This window comes from Peromyscus eremicus, chromosome 5 (assembly GCF_949786415.1).
Source record: "Peromyscus eremicus chromosome 5, PerEre_H2_v1, whole genome shotgun sequence".
In the NCBI taxonomy this organism is placed as follows: Eukaryota; Metazoa; Chordata; class Mammalia; order Rodentia; family Cricetidae; genus Peromyscus; species Peromyscus eremicus.
In genome coordinates, this window is record NC_081420.1 from 117,851,979 (window position 1) to 117,872,610 (window position 20,632).

The 20,632-nt window shown below is 43.7% G+C and overlaps 1 protein-coding gene across 1 annotated transcript in view; it reads right to left on the bottom strand.

The window, feature by feature from the left end:
• Positions 1 to 1,166: 1,166 nt before the first annotated feature.
• The window catches only part of Ednra (endothelin receptor type A), a 66,102-nt gene continuing 46,636 nt past the window's right edge, over positions 1,167 to 20,632 (bottom strand). The window contains exons 4-8 of the mRNA XM_059264281.1: positions 14,332 to 14,530; positions 9,910 to 10,062; positions 5,198 to 5,331; positions 4,720 to 4,828; positions 1,167 to 2,913 (exon numbers count right to left, since the gene is read on the bottom strand). Of these exons, the coding sequence (XP_059120264.1) occupies positions 2,773 to 2,913; positions 4,720 to 4,828; positions 5,198 to 5,331; positions 9,910 to 10,062; positions 14,332 to 14,530 (736 nt within the window). The 3' untranslated portion in view covers positions 1,167 to 2,772. The remainder of the gene's footprint in view (positions 2,914 to 4,719; positions 4,829 to 5,197; positions 5,332 to 9,909; positions 10,063 to 14,331; positions 14,531 to 20,632) is intronic.

Sequence of the window (20,632 nt, forward strand, 5' to 3'; positions counted from 1 at the left end):
TGTGCATCTATGTCTAATTAGAGGCATATATAGGTGTGTGACACTCCAGTGGTATAGTGGGACTTGGCTACTAACACACAGAGGGCAGCATGTCTCAGCCCTGAAATTCAACCAGAATCTGATGCATTAACTGTAATAAAATATGACACAGAAGTTAACATAGCTAGTTTTTCACCAATAATCTGTCTGATGGTGTATGACAGAAACTCCAGCAACTTGTCAGTTGCAACGCAGTTGAGGATTAGAACAAAGTAATACTTGGCTGGGGATGTAGCTCTGTGGTAGAGCGCTTGCCTAGCATAAGTAAGGTCATGGGCTTAATCCCCAGTGCAAGAAGTAAAAGAAAACACACACACACACACACACACACACACACACACACACACACACCAAAAACCAAACAAAAACAACTAAGGAAATAAAGAGAAAAGTATAATACTTCTAATATAAAACTCTTTGCTCTGGCATGGGCAGCCCTATGACCCCAAATATTGCTTTTTGAAATCATCCAACCTAACAAAATCCCCTCCTCTTAGCTGGTGACTCATTCCCTTGCATGATGCTGCCCATAAGCTGTAATGGTAAATGGTCACAAATGTGGAACACTTGAGATTCTCATGTGAAAAAAACTGAGCAAAGTATAATGAACAGTAAGCTAGAATCCACTCCCAATATGTGCTTTGGCACAAACACAGGGTATTCTGAAATTATATTAAATCCATATGTACCATAACACACACACACACACACACACACACACACACACACACACACACACACCCCCTCCATAGAGACTGTCACAGAAAATTTGGCTAAAAGAAAGGTACAATTATTTATATATTTATATACACACAAAATAAGAGATATTTGTCATGCTCACAGTCTGTAAACACCTGGGAAAATGCCCAGTAGAGTTACTGTGGGCCCTTTGAAATGGTGACCACTGGGAACCTGGAGACAGGATGGAGATTTAGGTTCATATCAGGGAGGAACAAAGAGTTAAAGGTTCACACAGGTATAACTACAGTTCACTCGACACAGTCAGCTCATTTGGCTGCGTTTGAAATGGTTTCCTGTTTGGAAAAAGGAATGAGCAGGAAAACCCTGCAGCCAATCATCACTGTAGAAGAAACTGAGAGCATGAAAGGGACTACGTATTATATATGTGCTGTTATTATAGAACTTAAAGAAAATTTCAGGTCCTCAAAAAATATTCAGCATTTTCCTCTTAGGTACGCATCAGACATGGCAACTGGGAGTCTCAAGCATCCTTCAGTGACTCATTGAAGCCTTAGGACATGGTTTCACATTGAAAGATGGTTTATGAAAAACAGAACCATTGGATGTCAGTATTATTATTAATCACTATTATTATGAGATGGAATCCTTCTCCTTGCTGCAGACAGTTTCCCACTCACAGTTATCCCACCTCAGCCTCCCATGTGTTAAGAGCATTAAGCATGTGGCATGTGCCGTCTCACCCAGCTCAAGTATTATTTTTTTAATTTAATATAAAAATATGCTCAAGCCAGATGTAGTGGTGCATTCCCTTAATCCTAGCACTTGGGAGGCAGAAGCAGGTGGATCTTTGTGAGTTCAGGGGCTAGCTTGGCTTACATAGCAAAACCCTGTCTCAAAATTAAAAAAAACAAGATCCAAATATGCTCTAGTAAAAACATTGTTAAACAAAAAGGAAGGAAAGAAAGAAAATACAGGTTCTTAGGAATTCTTTGGCTAGCAGTTGTTAAACTGCTCTGGCGGTTACCAGTCTGGCTGTATTTGTGGCAGTTCTAGAACTCATGTTTTACAAATAAAACTGTGATGCTCGTCTGATGCCCCCCCCCCCTTCTTAGTATACGTAAATAAGATAGAACAATCATTTCTACGATACCATGCAGTTATAAAATACTAACTCTGGATGACATTTCCAAAAGAGTACTTGAACCTCACAGTGGGTTTGGCTAAAGAAAAGCATCTTGTCACACTCTCTAAACTCTTTTTATCTGTTTGTGTTTGAGACAGAATCTCGTGTAGCCCGGGCTTTTCTGAACCATGCAGATGAGGCTAACCTGGAACTCCTGATCACCTTTGCCTTACTTCTTCAATTCTAGGATTATAGGCATGTGCCAGTAAACCCAGCATAACCTCTAGATCAGTGGTTCTCAACCTCTGGGTTGAGACCCCTTTGGGGGTTGAATGACCCTTTCGGAGGGGTCACTGAAGATCATCAGAAATATCAGCTATTCACGTTACGATTCATAACAGTAGCAAAGTTGCAGTTATGAAGTAGCAACAAAAATGATTTTGTGGTTGGGGGTCTCCACCACATGAAGATCTGTGTTAAAGGTTCACAGTGCTAGGAAGGTTGAGAACCCTTGCTCTAGAGTCCTGTGATGAGCATTCTCAGTGGTTGTTCCATAGAACTGCATGAATGCTGGTCATGAACTTGCAAACTCTGTGTTCATGCAAAGCTTGCAGATATCGCGTGGTTTCCTTGAACAATCTCCTTTCTCCCTCAGCTCTCATAATTTTCAAGTGTTGGATATGACATGCAAACTATGCAAATCATACAAAGTATTTAGGAAAGATCCACTGACTGTGGATGGAAGGCACTCCACCACATGCTGTTGGGAGGGCAGGAGAGCTTTTCTTTTCTTGGGATGGATTAGAGGACCAGGGGAGAGAATTTGGGAGGTTTGGGGGGGCCGCTGCTGTGTGACCATCCCCTCCACTAGGACTTGAAGACACAGTGATTGGTGTTTCTGCAGAGGGTTAGTTCATGCTGTCCTTGTGGCTACTCCGTTCTGTGTTGTGGTTGTTCTGGTCATGGTTCTTCCACTGGACACTTGTTCCATTCATAGGGACCGAGGTCATGAGGCTTTTGGACTGGTGACAGCAGCAACAGAGGCATGACTTGAGTGAGAAAGAGAGAGTGTGTAAATGACGGCGTCAGCCTGCCTCCCCATCCCTAGTCACACATCAAAGCCTGGGGCCCACGAGGGAGGGGTCAATGCCTGTGGACAACTGAGGACAGCTGGAGCTTGTCAAGGCCAGGCAGAGATTAGGAGCAACGGTCTCTTGCTTTTCATTGCAACCACGTTCTTCATGGTTAAGAGGAGGGACGGCAGTACTGGTTGGAGAGGGGGCTCTCCAGGGCATGAGGAGTGTATTCCTCATGTGGTGCCTGGCATCTATCAGTACCTCAGCTGACCCTCATGCCAGCCCCGGCTGTAGGCGCTGTTGATAGCTCTTTACGAAGAATGATAGTGGGGTCTGAGGATGTAAACTACAAGGCAGGGCTCTCCAGATTGGATTCTTTCCCTTGGCCGTTCCCTTAGGCATGTGTTTAAATTTCTGAGGATTTTTAACAGGAAATTTCCTCTGCCCTATAATTAATATATAAATTAATCAGCAAGTGATATCAAATGCAGCATATGAAAATACACTAGTTAGGACCTGTATGTGAGCCAACCTAGTCCCAGTACTTTGTGATTTGTAACCTTTCCAAGGATACCTCAAAGTCACAGCACCTGAAGCTCCACTATCAGCTCTCACCTGCTTGTGCCATGGGCGATATGTCTGTCTTTGTTTAGATCGTGGGTTCTATGAGAGCAGTTACCATGTTTCCCTCTCTATCTATGTTAAACACTAGCGCACTCATACTAGGTACTTATTGTCTGTCTATCATCCATCCATCTATCTATCTATCTATCTATCTATCTATCTATCTATCTATCTATCCATCCATCCACCCACCCACCCACCCACCTACCTACCTACCTACCTATCCATTCATCTATCAGTCATGCACACTAAATTGTACTTATTGGATGGTTACTTAGCTCATCTATTTTTCAGGTGAGGTGACTGAGGGAGCTGGAGGGGACACCATTACACGTGGGTGAGACTATTAGCAAATGCTGGGCTGTGCTGTCAGCCAAGGTTGGCTGCTTCTTCCAGCGCCTGTACCCTGACCTCTGCTCTGTTCTGTATAATATGTACTATGACCTAAAGTTAGCCATCTTGGTCCAAGGTAACACAACCAGTAAACATTAGGGCTACGCTACAGACATTCCAGAACTGGAAAGTGACACACCAATGACGTGCCTGCAGCTCCTAAAGATGTTGTTGGCTTGTCTGGAAGGAGATTTGAAACAAGAAAGCTGACTACGAGTGGTGTCCCAGGAGGCCTTACAGATGGCTCTAAGCCACCATGTGGTTGCTGGGAACGGAACCGGGGGCCTTCACAAGAGCAGTGAATGCCCTTAACTGCTGGACCACCTCTCCAACTCGGAAAGGTTGTTATTAAATGCACCACTTAATTGCTTTTAGTGAGACCTTTCTCAGCCTCAGAGCTTATGTCTGCCTAAGACCAATTAAAGTCTAAGACAATAAAAGGTGTGAACTGGCTTTCTGTATTGAAAATGTGTGTGCTTATATTTGAGCATTCCTTTGAAGAGAGACACTGAACTGGCATGCAAGTAAGCCAGTCCTTTTAGCTTTACCCTGTGAACATGTCATCCGAATATATACTGATCTTCTGCTCTGTTGACAGTCGGACCCTCTTTCTAGGTGACAGGAAGTGATTTTCACTTCTCAAATGAAGAGGGACATGCCCGATCAAAGCGGGAGTAAATGGAATTGGCTATGCCAGTTGGGTACGGAGTACACTGATCTGGCAGCCCTTAGAGAGAGAGAGAGCTTGCAAAACCGTCTTACCTGGAAACAATTTTTGAATTTCTTGCTCACAAAATATAGAGCTATTGGGTTTATGCAAGAATTCATGGTTGCCAAGTTGATACCGATGTAATCCATGAGCAACAAGAAGCTAGAGCAAAAGAAAACAGTGTCATTAAAACACACTGCTTTAAAATCTGCTAAATAGCATTTATCCCCCACACCAGCATTTCTGCTGCCTCAAAGCCATGTCTCATGGGTGGCGGGTAGAATTGTGTAGGAAGTACTGCAGGGCCAATGCCTTGGTTAATGGAAATCCCCGAGCACAGCTTCAGGAAGGTAGTGTCAAGATTATAGACAGGACCCGCACAAATTCTGGGACCAGTTATGGGTTGTGTCAGCTAAAAACTTATAATTAAGTTTGCAATTTTAAATTTCAGAGCTGGTAAGAGTGTAAATATCCTATAAATGTGAAAAGTTGGGAAACTGTAGTTCCCTGCATGGGCACCTGGAATCATACCTGAGCAGTTCACATCGGTTCTTATCCATCTCATCATACACAGTCTTCTTCAAAATGCGGCTTAAGTGAAGAGGGAACCAGCAGAGGGCAAAGATGACAACCAGACAGAACACGGTCTTCGCCACTTCTCGACGCTAAGGGGAAGCGCACACAGACAAGGTAAAGGTCACACGACGTCTGCTTCTTAAGACCTAGAGTGCAACTGTCTCGTGGAGGAGTCGTTAACCATGCCTTTGGGCAGCTGCCAGGCTCGAGATGTCCCAAGGACAACAGCAGAGGTCTATGCCAGGAGGAAGGCAGGAACTGGCCAGAGTCAACACCATGGCTGAATGTAAGCATGATGGCATGTGTGCTTGTGAGTCTAAGCATGGGAGCATGTGCGTTTGTGAGTCTAAGCATGATGGCATGTGTGCTTGTGAGTCTAAGCATAGAAGCATGTATGCTTGTGAGTCTAAGCATGGGAGCATGTGTGTTTGTGAGTCTAAGCATGGGAGCATGTGCGTTTGTTGAGTCTAAGCATGATGGCATGTGTGTTTGTGAGTCTAAGCATGATGGCATGTGTGTTTGTGAGTCTAAGCATGGGAGCATGTGTGTTTGTGAGTCTAAGCATGATGGCATGTGTGTTTGTGAGTCTAAGCATGGGAGCATGTGTGTTTGTGAGTCTAAGCATGATGGCATGTGTGCTTGTGAGTCTAAGCATGGGAGCATGTGCGTTTGTGAGTCTAAGCATGATGGCATGTGTGCTTGTGAGTCTAAGCATAGAAGCATGTATGCTTGTGAGTCTAAGCATGGGAGCATGTGTGTTTGTGAGTCTAAGCATGGGAGCATGTGTGTTTGTGAGTCTAAGCATGATGGCATGTGTGTTTGTGAGTCTAAGCATGATGGCATGTGTGTTTGTGAGTCTAAGCATGGGAGCATGTGTGTTTGTGAGTCTAAGCATGGGAGCATGTGTGTTTGTGAGTCTAAGCATGATGGCATGTGTGTTTGTGAGTCTAAGCATGATGGCATGTGTATTTGTGAGTCTAAGCATGATGGCATGTGTGTTTGTGAATCTAAGCATGATGGCATGTGTGTTTGTGAGTCTAAGCATGATGACATGTGTGTTTGTGTGTGAGTCTAAGCATGATGGCATGTGTGTTTGTGAGTCTAAGCACGATGGCATGTGTGCTTGTGAGTCTAAGCATGATGGCATGTGTGTTTGTGAGTCTAAGCATGATGGCATGTGTGTTTGTGAGTCTAAGCATGGGAGCATGTGTGTTTGTGAGTCTAAGCATGGGAGCATGTGTGTTTGTGAGTCTAAGCATGATGGCATGTGTGTTTGTGAATCTAAGCATGATGGCATGTGTGTTTGTGAGTCTAAGCAAGATGACATGTGTGTTTGTGTGTGAGTCTAAGCATGATGGCATGTGTGTTTGTGAGTCTAAGCATGGGAGCGTGTGTGTTTGTGAGTCTAAGCACGATGGCATGTGTGCTTGTGAGTCTAAGCATGATGGCATGTGTGTTTGTGAGTCTAAGCATGATGGCATGTGTGTTTGTGAGTCTAAGCATGATGACATGTGTGTTTGTGTGTGAGTCTAAGCATGATGGCATGTGTGTTTGTGTGTGAGTCTAAGCATGATGGCATGTGTGTTTGTGAGTCTAAGCATGGGAGCGTGTGTGTTTGTGAGTCTAAGCACGATGGCATGTGTGCTTGTGAGTCTAAGCATGATGGCATGTGTGTTTGTGAGTCTAAGCATGATGACATGTGTGTTTGTGTGTGAGTCTAAGCATGATGGCATGTGTGTTTGTGAGTCTAAGCATGGGAGCGTGTGTGTTTGTGAGTCTAAGCACGATGGCATGTGTGTTTGTGAGTCTAAGCACGATGGCATGTGTGCTTGTGAGTCTAAGCATGATGGCATGTGTGTTTGTGAGTCTAAGCATGATGGCATGTGTGTTTGTGAGTCTAAGCATGGCAGCATGTGTGTTTGCTGAGGCATGTGTGTTTTGGAGGAGTGCGGATGGTAGCGGGCGAATACTTAGGGGCTAGTTTAAAGCTGAGTATCAGGCAATTGGCCTTAGTGATGGAACGACAGCCAAGGCGACTGGACACAGCACGAAAATGGACAAGCACAGAGAATCAACCCATTTCCACTCGTGTCTGATTTTGAAGCTACTCTTGGAAATGCTTTGCTTTTATTTACTTATGTTGTTTGAGACAGGCTTGCTTTGTTGCCCATGCTGGTTGTGAATTCCTGGGCCCAAGAGATCCTTTTGCCTTGTCTCTCTTGTGTTTAGATTATAGGCATGTACTACTATGCCTGGGTTGAAATTTGCTTTTCATTTCAAAATTCTTTTTTAATGACATATAGTTTCCAAAGACCTGCTGTTTGCAAACAGGAGTTTACGGGGAGGGGGCACCCGCAGTGATGGTTAGAAGCACTGGGCATGCTGATCAGGGACCGACTCCAACTGAAGCTTTACAGTCTCTGAGTCTGCTCATGGTCTGAGCAGCCATAGGTTGGGAATCATCTCTACCCTTCATTTGTGTCCACACCGCTGAGGTACCCCACACACATTTAGAAGCAGAACTAGGGACATAAAATGCAACCTGTCTGTAACTGGGCCAATCAACCTCAAACAAAACTGACTGCAAACAGGCTGGAAAATGATTCTGGAAAATAATCCTGGCTCAAACTGAGGCGTCTAACATTAAGTTCAGGAAGCCTAAAGTAAACATATCCGGTTGAGCCCTTCACAGAGACCACTGTCCCAAATTACTGCTACAGCCCAAAGAATTGGAGCCTTTAATACCCCACAGTCTCGACACCAGCTGGGATGTGGTTCTAGAGAGATGTCTGGAGGAGGGACATAGAACATTCCCATTTGCAGGGCTGGGGCTTTGTAAAGCTATTTTGTTGTTTGTTTTGTGTTTTTGTTTGTTTGTGAGGCAATGTTTCATTCACTATTTATCCTTGGCTGGCCTGGGGCTCACTGTGTTGACCAGGATGGGCTTGAACTCATAGAGATCCACCTGCCTCAGCTACCTTACTGCTTGATTAAAGAAGTGCACCACCACACCTGGCCTTAAAGGGTTAATTTTGCACCTGAAGTATCTGCAACATCCAAGCCTGAACAAAGTCAGGCTAGTTTCTCAGGGTGAACGCTGCCGTCAGTCAAAGGCAATAGCTCCCATTTGTGTGACACAGACTTCAGAGAGCACACATGTGCACATCCCTTCCTGAGATTCTCATAATAGCACCGATTCGTGTATTGTTATGGCCAGTTTGCAGACAAGGAAATGAGCAGTGGTTGAAAGGGTGCTGATGTGTGCTCGTGTGTGATAACTATATGGCTAGCTTTTGGGACTCCAACAACAGCTCTGACTGAGTGCTCGTATATACTCTCCCACTGCTACCAAGAAGTTACTCCACTCCTACTTTAACTCTATGAATCAACATCAATTAATTATTTCCTGAGTGTCTACTGGGAACTGGACACTATTAGGTACCTTACATGCCTTTGGCAACCTACAAATATATTATTACATACTTATGAGAAACCAGAAGCTTAGAGACATGAAGTAATCCACCCAAGGTCACGTGATTAGGAAGTTTAAGAGTCAAGTTTTGCCTTCTAAAGTCTCAAAGTACTTATAACTGTCTTTATGAGCTGCTGCCTGAAAGACACATTAGCTCCCACTGGCATGTTCAAATTCCTTCTAAAGTTTTGGGTCCTCCAAAATTTCACCTGTTTTTCTGTGTTCAGTCAAATTTCCTATCATTTATTTAAGTCTCATTTGAGGTACTGATCTGATCAAACTCATTTCCATTTTCCTCCTCCTGATTGCCTGGTGTCCATCCCACATTTTCCAAGGGCTTCTGTCCTCTGCTTTCCTACCGAATGACATTTATCCTCACTGTCCCCAAACCACAGACAATTCTCCATAGTTCCGCTTCGTACATGCCTTGGCTTTGTACTGTATGGCTGCTTGGATTGCACTTCATCATCCTATTTTCTAATTGCTTGTATTTGCATTTTATTCCACAACTACACTACAAAGCCCACGAGGGAGGATGGCCATGTGCATCTTTCTGTCCCGGCGTGGCCACAAGCCCATTTCAGTGCATCCACGCACACACGGCAAAATAATCACAAGTTAACTATCTTTAAGCCCAGCCTCGCAGGCCATCTGGTTCACAGGCAGGATTCCTACTTCCCAAAAGGAATTCCTAAGGCTATATAAAGAGCAGCTATGAGAGAACGTTTTTATTTTTAGAAAATCAGCATAAATCTGTTACATACGACATGGTCATATGCCACTTAAAGACAGAGATATGTTCTGAAAAATGTGTAGCTAGGCAATTTCAACACTGTGCAAACACCACAGAGTGTACTAACACACTGCTGGATGGTATCATCTACCTCACAGTAGGCTGTGTGGTCCAGCTTGTTGCTCCTAGACTATACATCTGTACAACGTATTACCGTACTGGATAGCGTAGGCAACTGTGATACAGTGGTGTTTACCTGTCTCAACACGTCTCAGCATGGAAAAGACACTGCAAACAATGCCAGGCGGTGAAGTTTTCCGTTCTGTTTCTAAACTTAGGGAGCCACTGCCATTTGTACAGCTGCAGCGGACTGCGATGCTTTTATAAGTAATTACCCACACTCGCAGGCTTGCTGATTTCAAAACGGCCCTGGCCAAGTTCTCGGGCACTGTGGAGATTTACCTGTTTGAGGTGTTCGCTGAGGGCAATCCGCAAACTGCCGTTCCTCCTGTTGAGCATCTCACAGGTCATGAGGGTGTAGAAGATGGCCGTGCACACCAAGGGCATGCAGAAGTAGAACCCGAACAACCACCAGTCCTTCACACCCTGGTAAAACTGTCCAGTGAGGAAAAGGGAAGAGTCACACCCTGGTAAAACTGTCCAGTGAGGAAAAGGGAAGAGTCACACCCTGGTAAAACTGTCCAGTGAGGAAAAGGGAAGATTCACACCCTGGTAAAACTGTCCAGTGAGGTAAAGGGAAGATTCACACCCTGGTAAAACTGTCCAGTGAGGAAAAGGGAAGATTCACACCCTGGTAAAACTGTCCAGTGAGGTAAAGGGAAGATTCACACCCTGGTAAAACTGTCCAGTGAGGAAAAGGGAAGATTCACACCCTGGTAAAACTGTCCAGTGAGGAAAGGGGAAGATTTACACCCTGGTAAAACTGTCCAGTGAGGAAAAGGGAAGATGGGCGCTGGAGCTTAACCTGACAGTCTCTGTGCTTGTACATGCGGTCGTATATACCCTCTTTGACAGCAGTGGAGAACTTGCATTGTGCTCAGTATTTATTGTTAATTTTATTTTTCAGCATGGGATCCTGCCTAGCCAGGGCTTGGCACACACTAGGCAAGCGCTGTACTCTAGGCTATGACATGTGAAAAAAAATGTGCATTAAAATTACCTAATTATCCCTACAAGGATACTTCTGAGAACTTCACGATGATTTCTATTACACAACGGAGGAGCTCTAATCAGTACAAAGAGTCTCCTCTTGAAGTTCATAAAATGGAATTTGAGACAGTTTCATTTTGTTTATTGATGAGCCTCAACATTTTGATAAGAGCAGCCGACTCTTGGATTGTGTGGTTAAAGTGTCTTGATGTGGGTGTCTGATGTGAGGACTGTGAAGGCGATCAGTGAATGGCTTATCTGCGGCTGCAGTTAGTGGGACTTGACCCTTCGCCTGGTATGTGACCCTAGAGTCAGCCAGCTCAGCCATCAATAACTCCTCCCTCCCTCCCTCCCTCCCTCCCTCCCTCCCTCCCTCCCTCTCTCTCTCTCTCTCTCTCTCTCTCTCTCTCTCTCTCTCTCTCTCTCTCCCTCCCTCCCCTCTCTCTCTCTCCCTCTCCCTCACTCCCCTACCCCTCTCTCTCAATACTTGCCACCTGGAAACTACTGAGTGGGGACATTCTAGCTAAAGGCTGACTTGGCACTCTCTCTCTGTGGACAAGGATTTACACAAATACAGGTTGTTCAGTTTTCTGTCTTCTTTTAAAGTTTTATTTTTGTTTATTTTATGTGCATTGATGTTTTGCCTGCATGTACGTGTTAGGATGCCAGATCCCCTGGAACTGGAGTTACACACAGTTGTGAGCCACCATTTGCTGGGAATTGAACCCAGGTCCTCCGGAAGAGCAGTCAGTGCTCTTAACCTCTGAGCCATCTCTCCAGCCCCCAGTTTTCTGTCTTTTTAAAGGAGGATAAAATTGAAAGTTGGGCAATAATACTCAAATGCTTTACTGAATTGACTTCGAACTTGGGAAGGCAGGCTTTTTACTTCCTTATGCTTTTTCTCCAGACCGTTTATTTACCGCTGGTCACGTATCCTCTTGTGACAGCTCTGTCAGTTCACACAGACATGATCACCCTGGTCCTTGAACACTGAGCCTTCTGTACATGGCAAGGAGCCCTTCGTGGCTGGTCGCAGAAGACCAAGGCCAGGCAAGGTTTCTTCACTGTCAAATGCCACAGACCCCCTTGGATATCTGGTGAATGTGAGAATTCCTTCTGAAAACAACACTGAGTGTGTGTGTGCTTGATGTGAGCATGTGCATGTGTGTAGGACAGAATACCCTTAGGTACTATTCTTCAGGAGCCATCCACCTTGTTTTTTGAGACAGTCTCCCACTGGGACCGAGGGCTGGCCAATTTGGCTAGGTTATCTGGCTAAAGCCTGTGGCCTTGCAGGCCTTTGCCTTCCCAGCACTGGGTTTACACGCCTGTGCCGCCATGCCCAGTTTTTTACATTGATAAAATTCCCAGACATCAACATTATATTTTAATAAGCACAAAGTTAAATGTAATGTGGTCACAGTGAAAACCAATTAAATTGAAATGGAGCTATCAAAATACTGAAAATAGAATTCTGATGAAGACATGCATTTATCAACAAATTACATAGTATATGTGTCTGGTTAAATAATATAATGGCTCCAAAAACTACTAAGCATTGAGCAATAATACTAGCAATGCATATTAATATTTCAAGATTGTGCACACATGTTTCTCTCTCTAAAAAATCATGGTACCTTTAAACATTACAGTGGTTTATTATCTACATTTTTGTTTTATTTTATTTTATTTCATTTTTTGACAGGGTTTCTCTGTGTAGCTTTTGCTGTCCTGGAACTCACTCTGTAGACCAGGTTGACCTCAAACTCACAGAGATCCACCTGCCTCTGCCTCCTGAGTGCTGGGGTTAAAGGCGTGTGCCACCACTGCCCGGCTATCATCTACATTTGAAGTCAGAGGAAATGACAGATTTCAGGAGAACTTTAGTGAAAACAAACACATTTTCTTTCCCATCCAATCTCCTAGACCCCTGTATTCTATCCCAGATTAAGTGCAAACTCCCAACGGAGTTCGTCTCTTCAGACTGTTAAACAACCTTCCCTAGTCCATCCCATTGCAAAAAGACCTCTGTCTGGAACTTAAAGAAAAATCTGGACTCTGTCCTTGCTTGGAAGTACAGTACAAACATCCTTTGAAGTTCTCCCCAGCCCCTCCACTCCCCAGCCCCTTCACTCCCCCCACACCACCTCTGTAGCCTCTTCCCACAGAATTGCAGGCTGAGTGGGTGTGGGTCTGAAGGTGACCCAGGACAGAGCTGGATGGATGGATGGAGTATCCCACCCCCTCCATGACAGAGGAACACTGGGAAAGGAGTTACAGTTTGTTTTTGAACTGATGTCATCAGCTAGGGATTGGAAAGGGCTTCAGGGCAGTCTAGAGCAGAGCAAAGTTGAAGAGTGGGGTGTGAAAGAAGATGGGGGGTTATTAGAAAAAAACGTGGATTCCAGATTCAGAATGAACTCCGAAATCTCACCAGTTTGACTTGTACCCTTCATTGTGACCCGCGGCCACCCTCTTCTCAAGCACTTACACGAAACCTCAGGCTTCATGATGGCACCTGCTTCCTTTAGTCCATTTCCAGGGACAAAAGTGCCTTCTTATGGGACCTTCTCTCCTCTAATGCCTTTCTTTGGAAAGTCTGGAATGCTTATCTGCCCCTCCCAATTCCAAACCCTAAACATGGGCTAAGCCATCCCAGTGTCTTGTTTTTCATTGTGTAAACTGACCTAGTAAAAAAGGCAGTAAGAAAAAAACTTCAATTTTGAGGTTGCCAGTTTTTATGAGTTCTTCTAATTTTAAAACAAAAATTTCCAAGCAGAATAACCGATCAACTGCAAAACCATGAATTGGGTGAATTTCCCACTTCAGGAAAGCACAGCTTGAGCTGTCTGTGACGCTGGTAATGCCAGCAGGTGACGCTGCCATCAAAGCACTTAATTTGACTGACTCAGGGACATGGGTGACCTGTTGGTTCTGTCCTGTCCACGTGGAACCAGTTTTGCAAAGGGAATATGCATTCTGAAACACGTTTCCCAGTGTGTTCAGGCACCTGCTTAAGCCTTTCAGAACAATGCTGATGTGCTCAGGGGTGCCGGGCCTAGAGTCCCTATCAATATAAGCCCAGGCAAGCATGACAGCATATTTACAGTGAGCAAGCCCAACCTCTAGGAATCTGGGTGTCTAATTTTTTTTTACTGAATTTGCTTAGAGGTCAGAACCTACAGTTTCGTATATGTTACAATGATTCCCCACAGGGCACATGTTCAGCTCATTTTGCTGGAGAAATGTTTTGTGAAATATTTTTAGGGTAGATAAGATTAGTGTTCAGAAAGCTAACTGAGCAAACTGCGTTTCCTCAAGGAACATGTGCATGTCTATCAGATGCAATGTCTTCTCTGTATCTTTGAATCATAAAGACAGATTACATTCTGTTCTTACAGAGGAAGTCTCAGTAAATTGCCTTGGACTTCCTTGTACAGAAAACAATTTTGTCTATAGTTGCACAATAAATAGAGAGTAGGACATGACACACTTGCTCTATTTAAGAAGCTACACACAGGCCGGGGTCACCTTCCCGGCAGTTGGAACATCTGCACTACTGGAGGCACAGCAGCCTTGTGGAGATACCAGCAAGCCTCCAGACAGTGAAGTACGGTGCCTCCCTCCCTGGCTAATTCAGTTAGAGCTTTAGCACGTCTTTAAGTTAAAATGTTGACTTTGATATGGAGAGTGAATTGTGCAAATGATCAATACCTCCATGAACTTGGTCGTGGCGTTGAGCATGCAGGTTCTATGCTGCTCACCCCTGTATTCGAACGGTACCATGACGAAGCCGATCGCTTCTGGGATGGCCAGGATAAAAGAAAGGATCCAGATGGAGACAATTTCAATGGCGGTAATCAAGGGGATCCCAATTCCTTGAACACGACTCCATGAAGCCACAGCTCTATACCTGAATAGGAGGAGGGGAAGAAGGAGAAAGGGGAAGAGGAAAGAAGGGTGGAAAATCAAGTTAGTGTATTTTGAACTAATTTCGACTGGAAAGCGCCTCCCCTTGGCAGAAGAATACCATTGGCTTTCCAGGAATTTTCTTTGAGCCTTGATGTGAAATAAAACAAAAGAAAGAAAACCAGTTTGCCCATTTGGAAACAGATGGTCTGGCACGCCTGAATCTAAAATCTATAAAGAACTAAGATTTATGAGTGCTATAAAACAGTCATCCAGATATGATGCGGTAACCATTAACATGGAGCGGCTATGGAGTCCTGCATAAGGTCTCCACAGGACTGGACCCTTCGATCGTCCATCATGGTGGGGGCGGTACCCATGAGGCCTTCACAAGACTGGGCCCTTGGGTAGTCCATCATGGTGGGGGCGGTACCCGTGAGGCTCACCTCTTCCTGAGTAGCCATCACTGGCAGTTAATTGTAGTAGAGGAAGGCAGCGTCTTTTTCTTTGGTAGTGTGGCCACTGCTCAGTTGTTCATGTTCCAGTAAAACAACCATCTACCCAAGCTCCTAAGTAACCTAATTAAACTGAGGGGCAGGTAGGAGACAGGACTAGTCGGGAAGAAGGGGTTCAGAGGGAAAAGGAGGGAGAAGGCAATGGAGGTTGAATCTAATCCTAATACATTGTATATATGCATGAGATTGTCAATAAACTGGTAAGTAAATAAATAATGGCAAAAGTAAAAAGAAAACCTTAGCATACTTAGAAAGTGGCACCAGCAGTGGGTGTGTCCGTGTGCTTAAAGCTGGGGGCAAGGAGGAGATGAACAGGGTAGTGAAACCTGCTAGGATTTCCCATAGCAATATGTATTTAGAATATATATATATATATATATATATATATATATATATATATATATATATAATCATAATACATATTCCAGACAGTTCCAGGCTATCCTGGAATTTGCTCTGTAGACCAGGTTGGCCTTGAACTCACAGAGATCTGCCTGCACCAGCCTTCTGAGTGCTGGGATCAAAGACATGGGCCACCACTCTTGGCTTCTCTTAACTTGAAATATTACTAATGAAGTGTATGAACCTTGAGTGAATCAGGACCACCCATAATTCCCTTCCTTTATCTTCAAGATATTATTAGAGTAGGCTTTACCAGGCGACAGGTTCAACAAATACCATTTCTGTAAGTATTGAAGGATTGTTAACTATCTCTCATTATAGTCCTGTGCCAGAGAACATGAAACAATTACAAACAGTTACAAATATCTTCATTCCTGACCTTCAGATTAACAACCTAACAGAAAAGAATAGTTCGTACAGATGACAGGGCATATGTGCAAATGAATAATAAGTAAAACAGAAGTAACCCCCTGACATTAAGAAATCATGCTTACTTACTTTACTTTTTACTTCAATATTTTTGGTGTATGTATGAATTGAGACAGTGTCTCATGTAGCCCAGGTTGGCCTAGAATCCACAATGTTTCCTAGGATGACCTCAAGCTTCTGACCTTCTGGCCCCTACCTCCCAAGTGCTGAGGTTATACTTGTGTCCACTGTGCCTGACTATTTAATATTTTTATGGTAGCAATTACATTTAGATGTCTGAAGAAAGTCTGGCTTAGAGACTCCATGTTCTTTGACTTGATGTAATGACTGATGGTGACTGCTGTCAGACTTACTATGAAGAAAAGACCTGCGACATAGCATGGTCTTTATTTTTTTTAAAGGCATGGTGTTTTTGTGGTCTCATTCTTGAAATTTTTCCTCTTGTTGTAATGGAAAAGGAACATTTTCTTTTTATAGCTTTCATTGAACAGTGCCAGAAGCAGGCTGTCAAAGAGACCAAAGCATCGGAGACAGGTGCACTTGGGTTTGCAGGACATGAGATTTACTGTTGAAGATTAATCAATAAGCCAAGGCAATGTACGAGCCACCCAGACTCACCAAACTGAGCTCTTTGTCATTTACATTTAGCTCACCATCTCAGTATGTCTACACAGTACATGTCTGTGAAACCCAGCTCCTAAGGACAACAATGCCCCAGATTCGCTTATAGATCAGAACCTATAAACTTCTGTGTATTATGATGACACCGTATGACTTATGTGCAGCTCAGTTTGCTGGAGAAATGTTTGCAGAACATTTTCAGGGTAAGATTTATGTGTATAAGAATGTGTGGCCGGGCAGTGGTGGCGCACGCCTTTAATCCCAGCACTCGGGAGGCAGAGCCAGGCGGATCTCTGTGAGTTCGAGGCCAGCCTGGACTACCAAGTGAGTCCCAGGAAAGGCGCAAAGCTACGCAGGGAAACCCTGTCTCAAAAAACCAAAAAAAAAAAAAAAAAAAGAATGTGTGGAAAGAAAGACCAGGTTAGTTGAGAATGGACTAAAACGCAGCTACACAAACAGGCCACGAGCACCTTTTATGGTATGGCACAAACTGCATCCTAAAATTCACGGTTCTCTCTAGTAAGATAAAGACTGGTGCTTATTTTGATTTCCCGTTCTATTTTATTTTCTTCGTGGCTTATTGATCTGGCAGCCTAATGTCCAGTAAAAGCTGGAGTGGAGACAGGATGTCTGTGTCCCAAGACTGCAGCTGAGGTGCATCTGTTTCTTCTCCCTTTCCCTAAACTCAGTAAGGTGATTTAAATAGAACCCTTTGCTCACAAGAGCAGAAGCAGCTGGGGTTCTCAGCTGGCATCTCTGGAAGAAGATGGTCTAAGGGAGACAACGTGATGACTATGTTTATAAACCAGCTTCACTGCACACTGTGTCATGAGGAAATCTGACAGGCATACACACACACACACACACACACACACACACACATCCATAATCTGATATAGATTTTTTTATATACATAGAAGTAACTTTTAGCAACTAGTTCACTCATAACCAGTCTGCTCCTTTATTGACTCATATCACAAACAATTAAAATATTTCTATTTGTTATCACATAGATCTTGATAACATCTTTGTGAGATTAAAAGAATGACTACTAGAGCAATTAGAGACAATGACTTGTGATGACGGTCATGGAGGTTGTGAAAATATGAAACCTTAAATGTTCCAACACTGTTTTTTTTCTTGGAAGTTTATTATAACACACACACACACACACACACACACACACACACACTTTTCTTACTACTGAACAGCTTTCAGTTTAAGTGGTGTGTGTGTGTGTGTGTGTGTGTGTGTGTGTGTGTGTGTGTGTGTGTGAAAGGTATCTTTGGTTGTCATAATCTGCAAGTGTAGATCTAGTCACCACCGACTGATCTTTCCTCTTGAGACACCTCATCACTTGGCATCCCCACATTTACCTGATCATTCCTCATTTCTTTAGCTAGACTCATTCTACCCCCAAATCTTTAGCAGTGGATTTTGCTAGGTCCAAGTCCTTGGAACTCTGTCTTGGTGATCTCCTCTATCCTATGGAAGTATTTTAAATAAAATAAAAACTATTTATGTGTTGATAATGCCCAAATTTATGATTCTAGCCTGGAACCCACCTCAAACTTTGGACTTGAACAGGTAGTTGCCAGCTTTAGAGTTCCACTGGGCATCCAGTGAGCACCCTAACACCCAAAAGCAGCCCCTTGACCAGTTCTTACCACTTGGTCCCAAACCTTAGCTTCACTCCTCTTCCACCTTTTTGTAAATCTCTTAACATATGTCTTCAGAGGTGCCCACTCTAGTATGGTGCAACACACCTTTAATCCCAGTGCTCAGGAGGCAAAGGCAGAGGCAGGAGGATTGCTGTGAGTCTGAGGTCAGCCTGGTCTACAAATTAAGTTCCAAGACAGCTAGGGATACATAGAGAGACTTTGTCTCAACAAACAAACAAACAAACAAACAAACAAACAAACAAACCTACCTCCAACCAACCAACCAAACAAACAAACAAACCTCCAAACAAAACAAAAAACTGCACAAAAGGGCATTCTTTCCCTTTCTCACTCATCACCATGCTGCCTACATTATTTCAGTAGATTCCTAATCAGTGTCTGTACCCATCTTGCCCTGCCACAGCCTTCCTTGGACACAGCAATGGGAACAGACCTACTAAACAGATAGGGAATCCTCTGCTCCAGCCCTGCCATGACTGCCCTCCTTACAGGGACACCCACAAGGGACCCACACGTCTGCTTGCTCTCTTCCTTCAGGTCTTTACTCAGTTGTATCTTAAAAACATTTAAACAATTAAATTTAGGTTTCATTGTCCATCCAAGTTTGGCCTGGAACAAACTATGTAGCCACAGCTGGCCTTGGGTTTGTGGTTCCCTACATTACCTGCCAGGTGCCAGGATCACAGATCTGTACCCTGGGCTCAGCTGTCCTTTTATAAAACCCCCACTTAAAATTTCAGAGTCCTCTTCCTGAATTATTCTGTTCCATGTACATTTTTTTTCTCAAAAGTACTTACCACTATGGGACCAACCAAAAGTTTTTTCTTTGTGTGTTAGTTGATTGTCTGTGCCAACCCCTCCATTTAGAAAGTCATTGTCATACAGTCAGGCACTTTGAGTGTTTCCAATAAACAGGATAACAGGTACCAGACTGCTGTGGGATAATGCTTTTGTATACTGGTTTAATAAAACACTGATTTGTCAGTAGTCAGGCAGGAAGTATAGGCAGGGCGAGCAGATGAGGAGAATGTTAGGAAGAGGAAAGGCAGAGTCAGGAGTCGCCAGCCAGACACAGAGGAAGCAAGATGACAAGGCAGAACTGAGAAAAGGTACCATAATAGATAAACATTATGGGTTAATTTAAGTGTAAGAGCTAGTCAGTAATAAGCCTGAGCTAATGGCTGAGCAGTTATAAATAATATTAAGCCTCTGAGTGATTATTTTATAAATGGCTGCAGGTGTGTGGGGGGCCATGCAGGACCCAAGAAATCTTCCAAACTATTGGTGGTGCCCAATGTGGGGCATTGATTCACATAGTCCTAAGAAAGCTTAAAGATTCTGAATGCACAAAAACAGAAGCCACACTGGGCTTCCATTCTCATGCCAGCAGCAGCACAGACTCATCTCTCAACAGCTGCCTGTGAGATGGAGCTGGCCACCAGCCGTCATAAGCTAAGCAGCATGGTGGATTCCCGCCACAGTACACAGTGGTGTCTACAAGCCACACAGTGTGCTGTGTGGCAGATTTAGCTTTTGCTAGTACGGACAAAAAAAAAAAAAAGGCTAGAGAGATGGCTTAGAGGTTAGGAGCACTGACTGCTCTTCCAGAGGTCCTGAGTTCAATTCCCAGCACCCACATGGTGGCTCACAACCATCTGTAATGAGATCTAGCACCCTCTTCTGTATACATAATAAATAAATAAATCTTTAAAAAAATGTTTCTGGACAACATGCTGCTTCTTGGAGACATAGACACACTGCTTCCCGGAGTTGGCAAGTAGATGTACCACAGCCATGTTGGAAAGCTGAGACAGGTGGGGTCAGCAGCCAGGGCTGCAGCTTTTGTCCTAGCCAAGCAGTTTAAAATCTCTCCTGGTCAGAGAAGGATTATAGATTCACAATGAGACAGATTCAGATGGAATAAAACTCTAAACTGTTGACAGTGTGTGTAAAAATGTATGTAGGTTTGGAAGAGAGAGAAGGAATATATGCAGTTATATAAAGAAATTGTTTTTAAAAAGTCTTTAAAGAGACAGTAAAAGTAATATAAAAGTTAAGCCATGTAAAGATGGAAATCACACAGAGTCTAGATTATATTGTCTTTGGTATTTTTAACTGCAGAAAGACATTTGATTGTAAAGGCTGATGAGTTAAACCAATATATATATTTTAAAGGTATCTTGATTTCAAAATTTGTGTCTAATGATATGTTGCTTTGGAAAAGAGATTCTGCTTTTTTTCCACAGAAGATGAGAACCTATGGATTGCTTCCAAGCTAAAAAGGTTTGATCAGCCAAGACCCCCTGAAAGGTCTCTGATGACACCATGGCCCAGATGATCCAACATCCAAAATTAGCTTCAAGGCTCAGACAATGCAGCCTCACAGACCACTCCAGGCAGGACTTGACCATAATTCTTAATTTTCTTAGGATCCCCATAAGATTGCCAGTGCCCCAA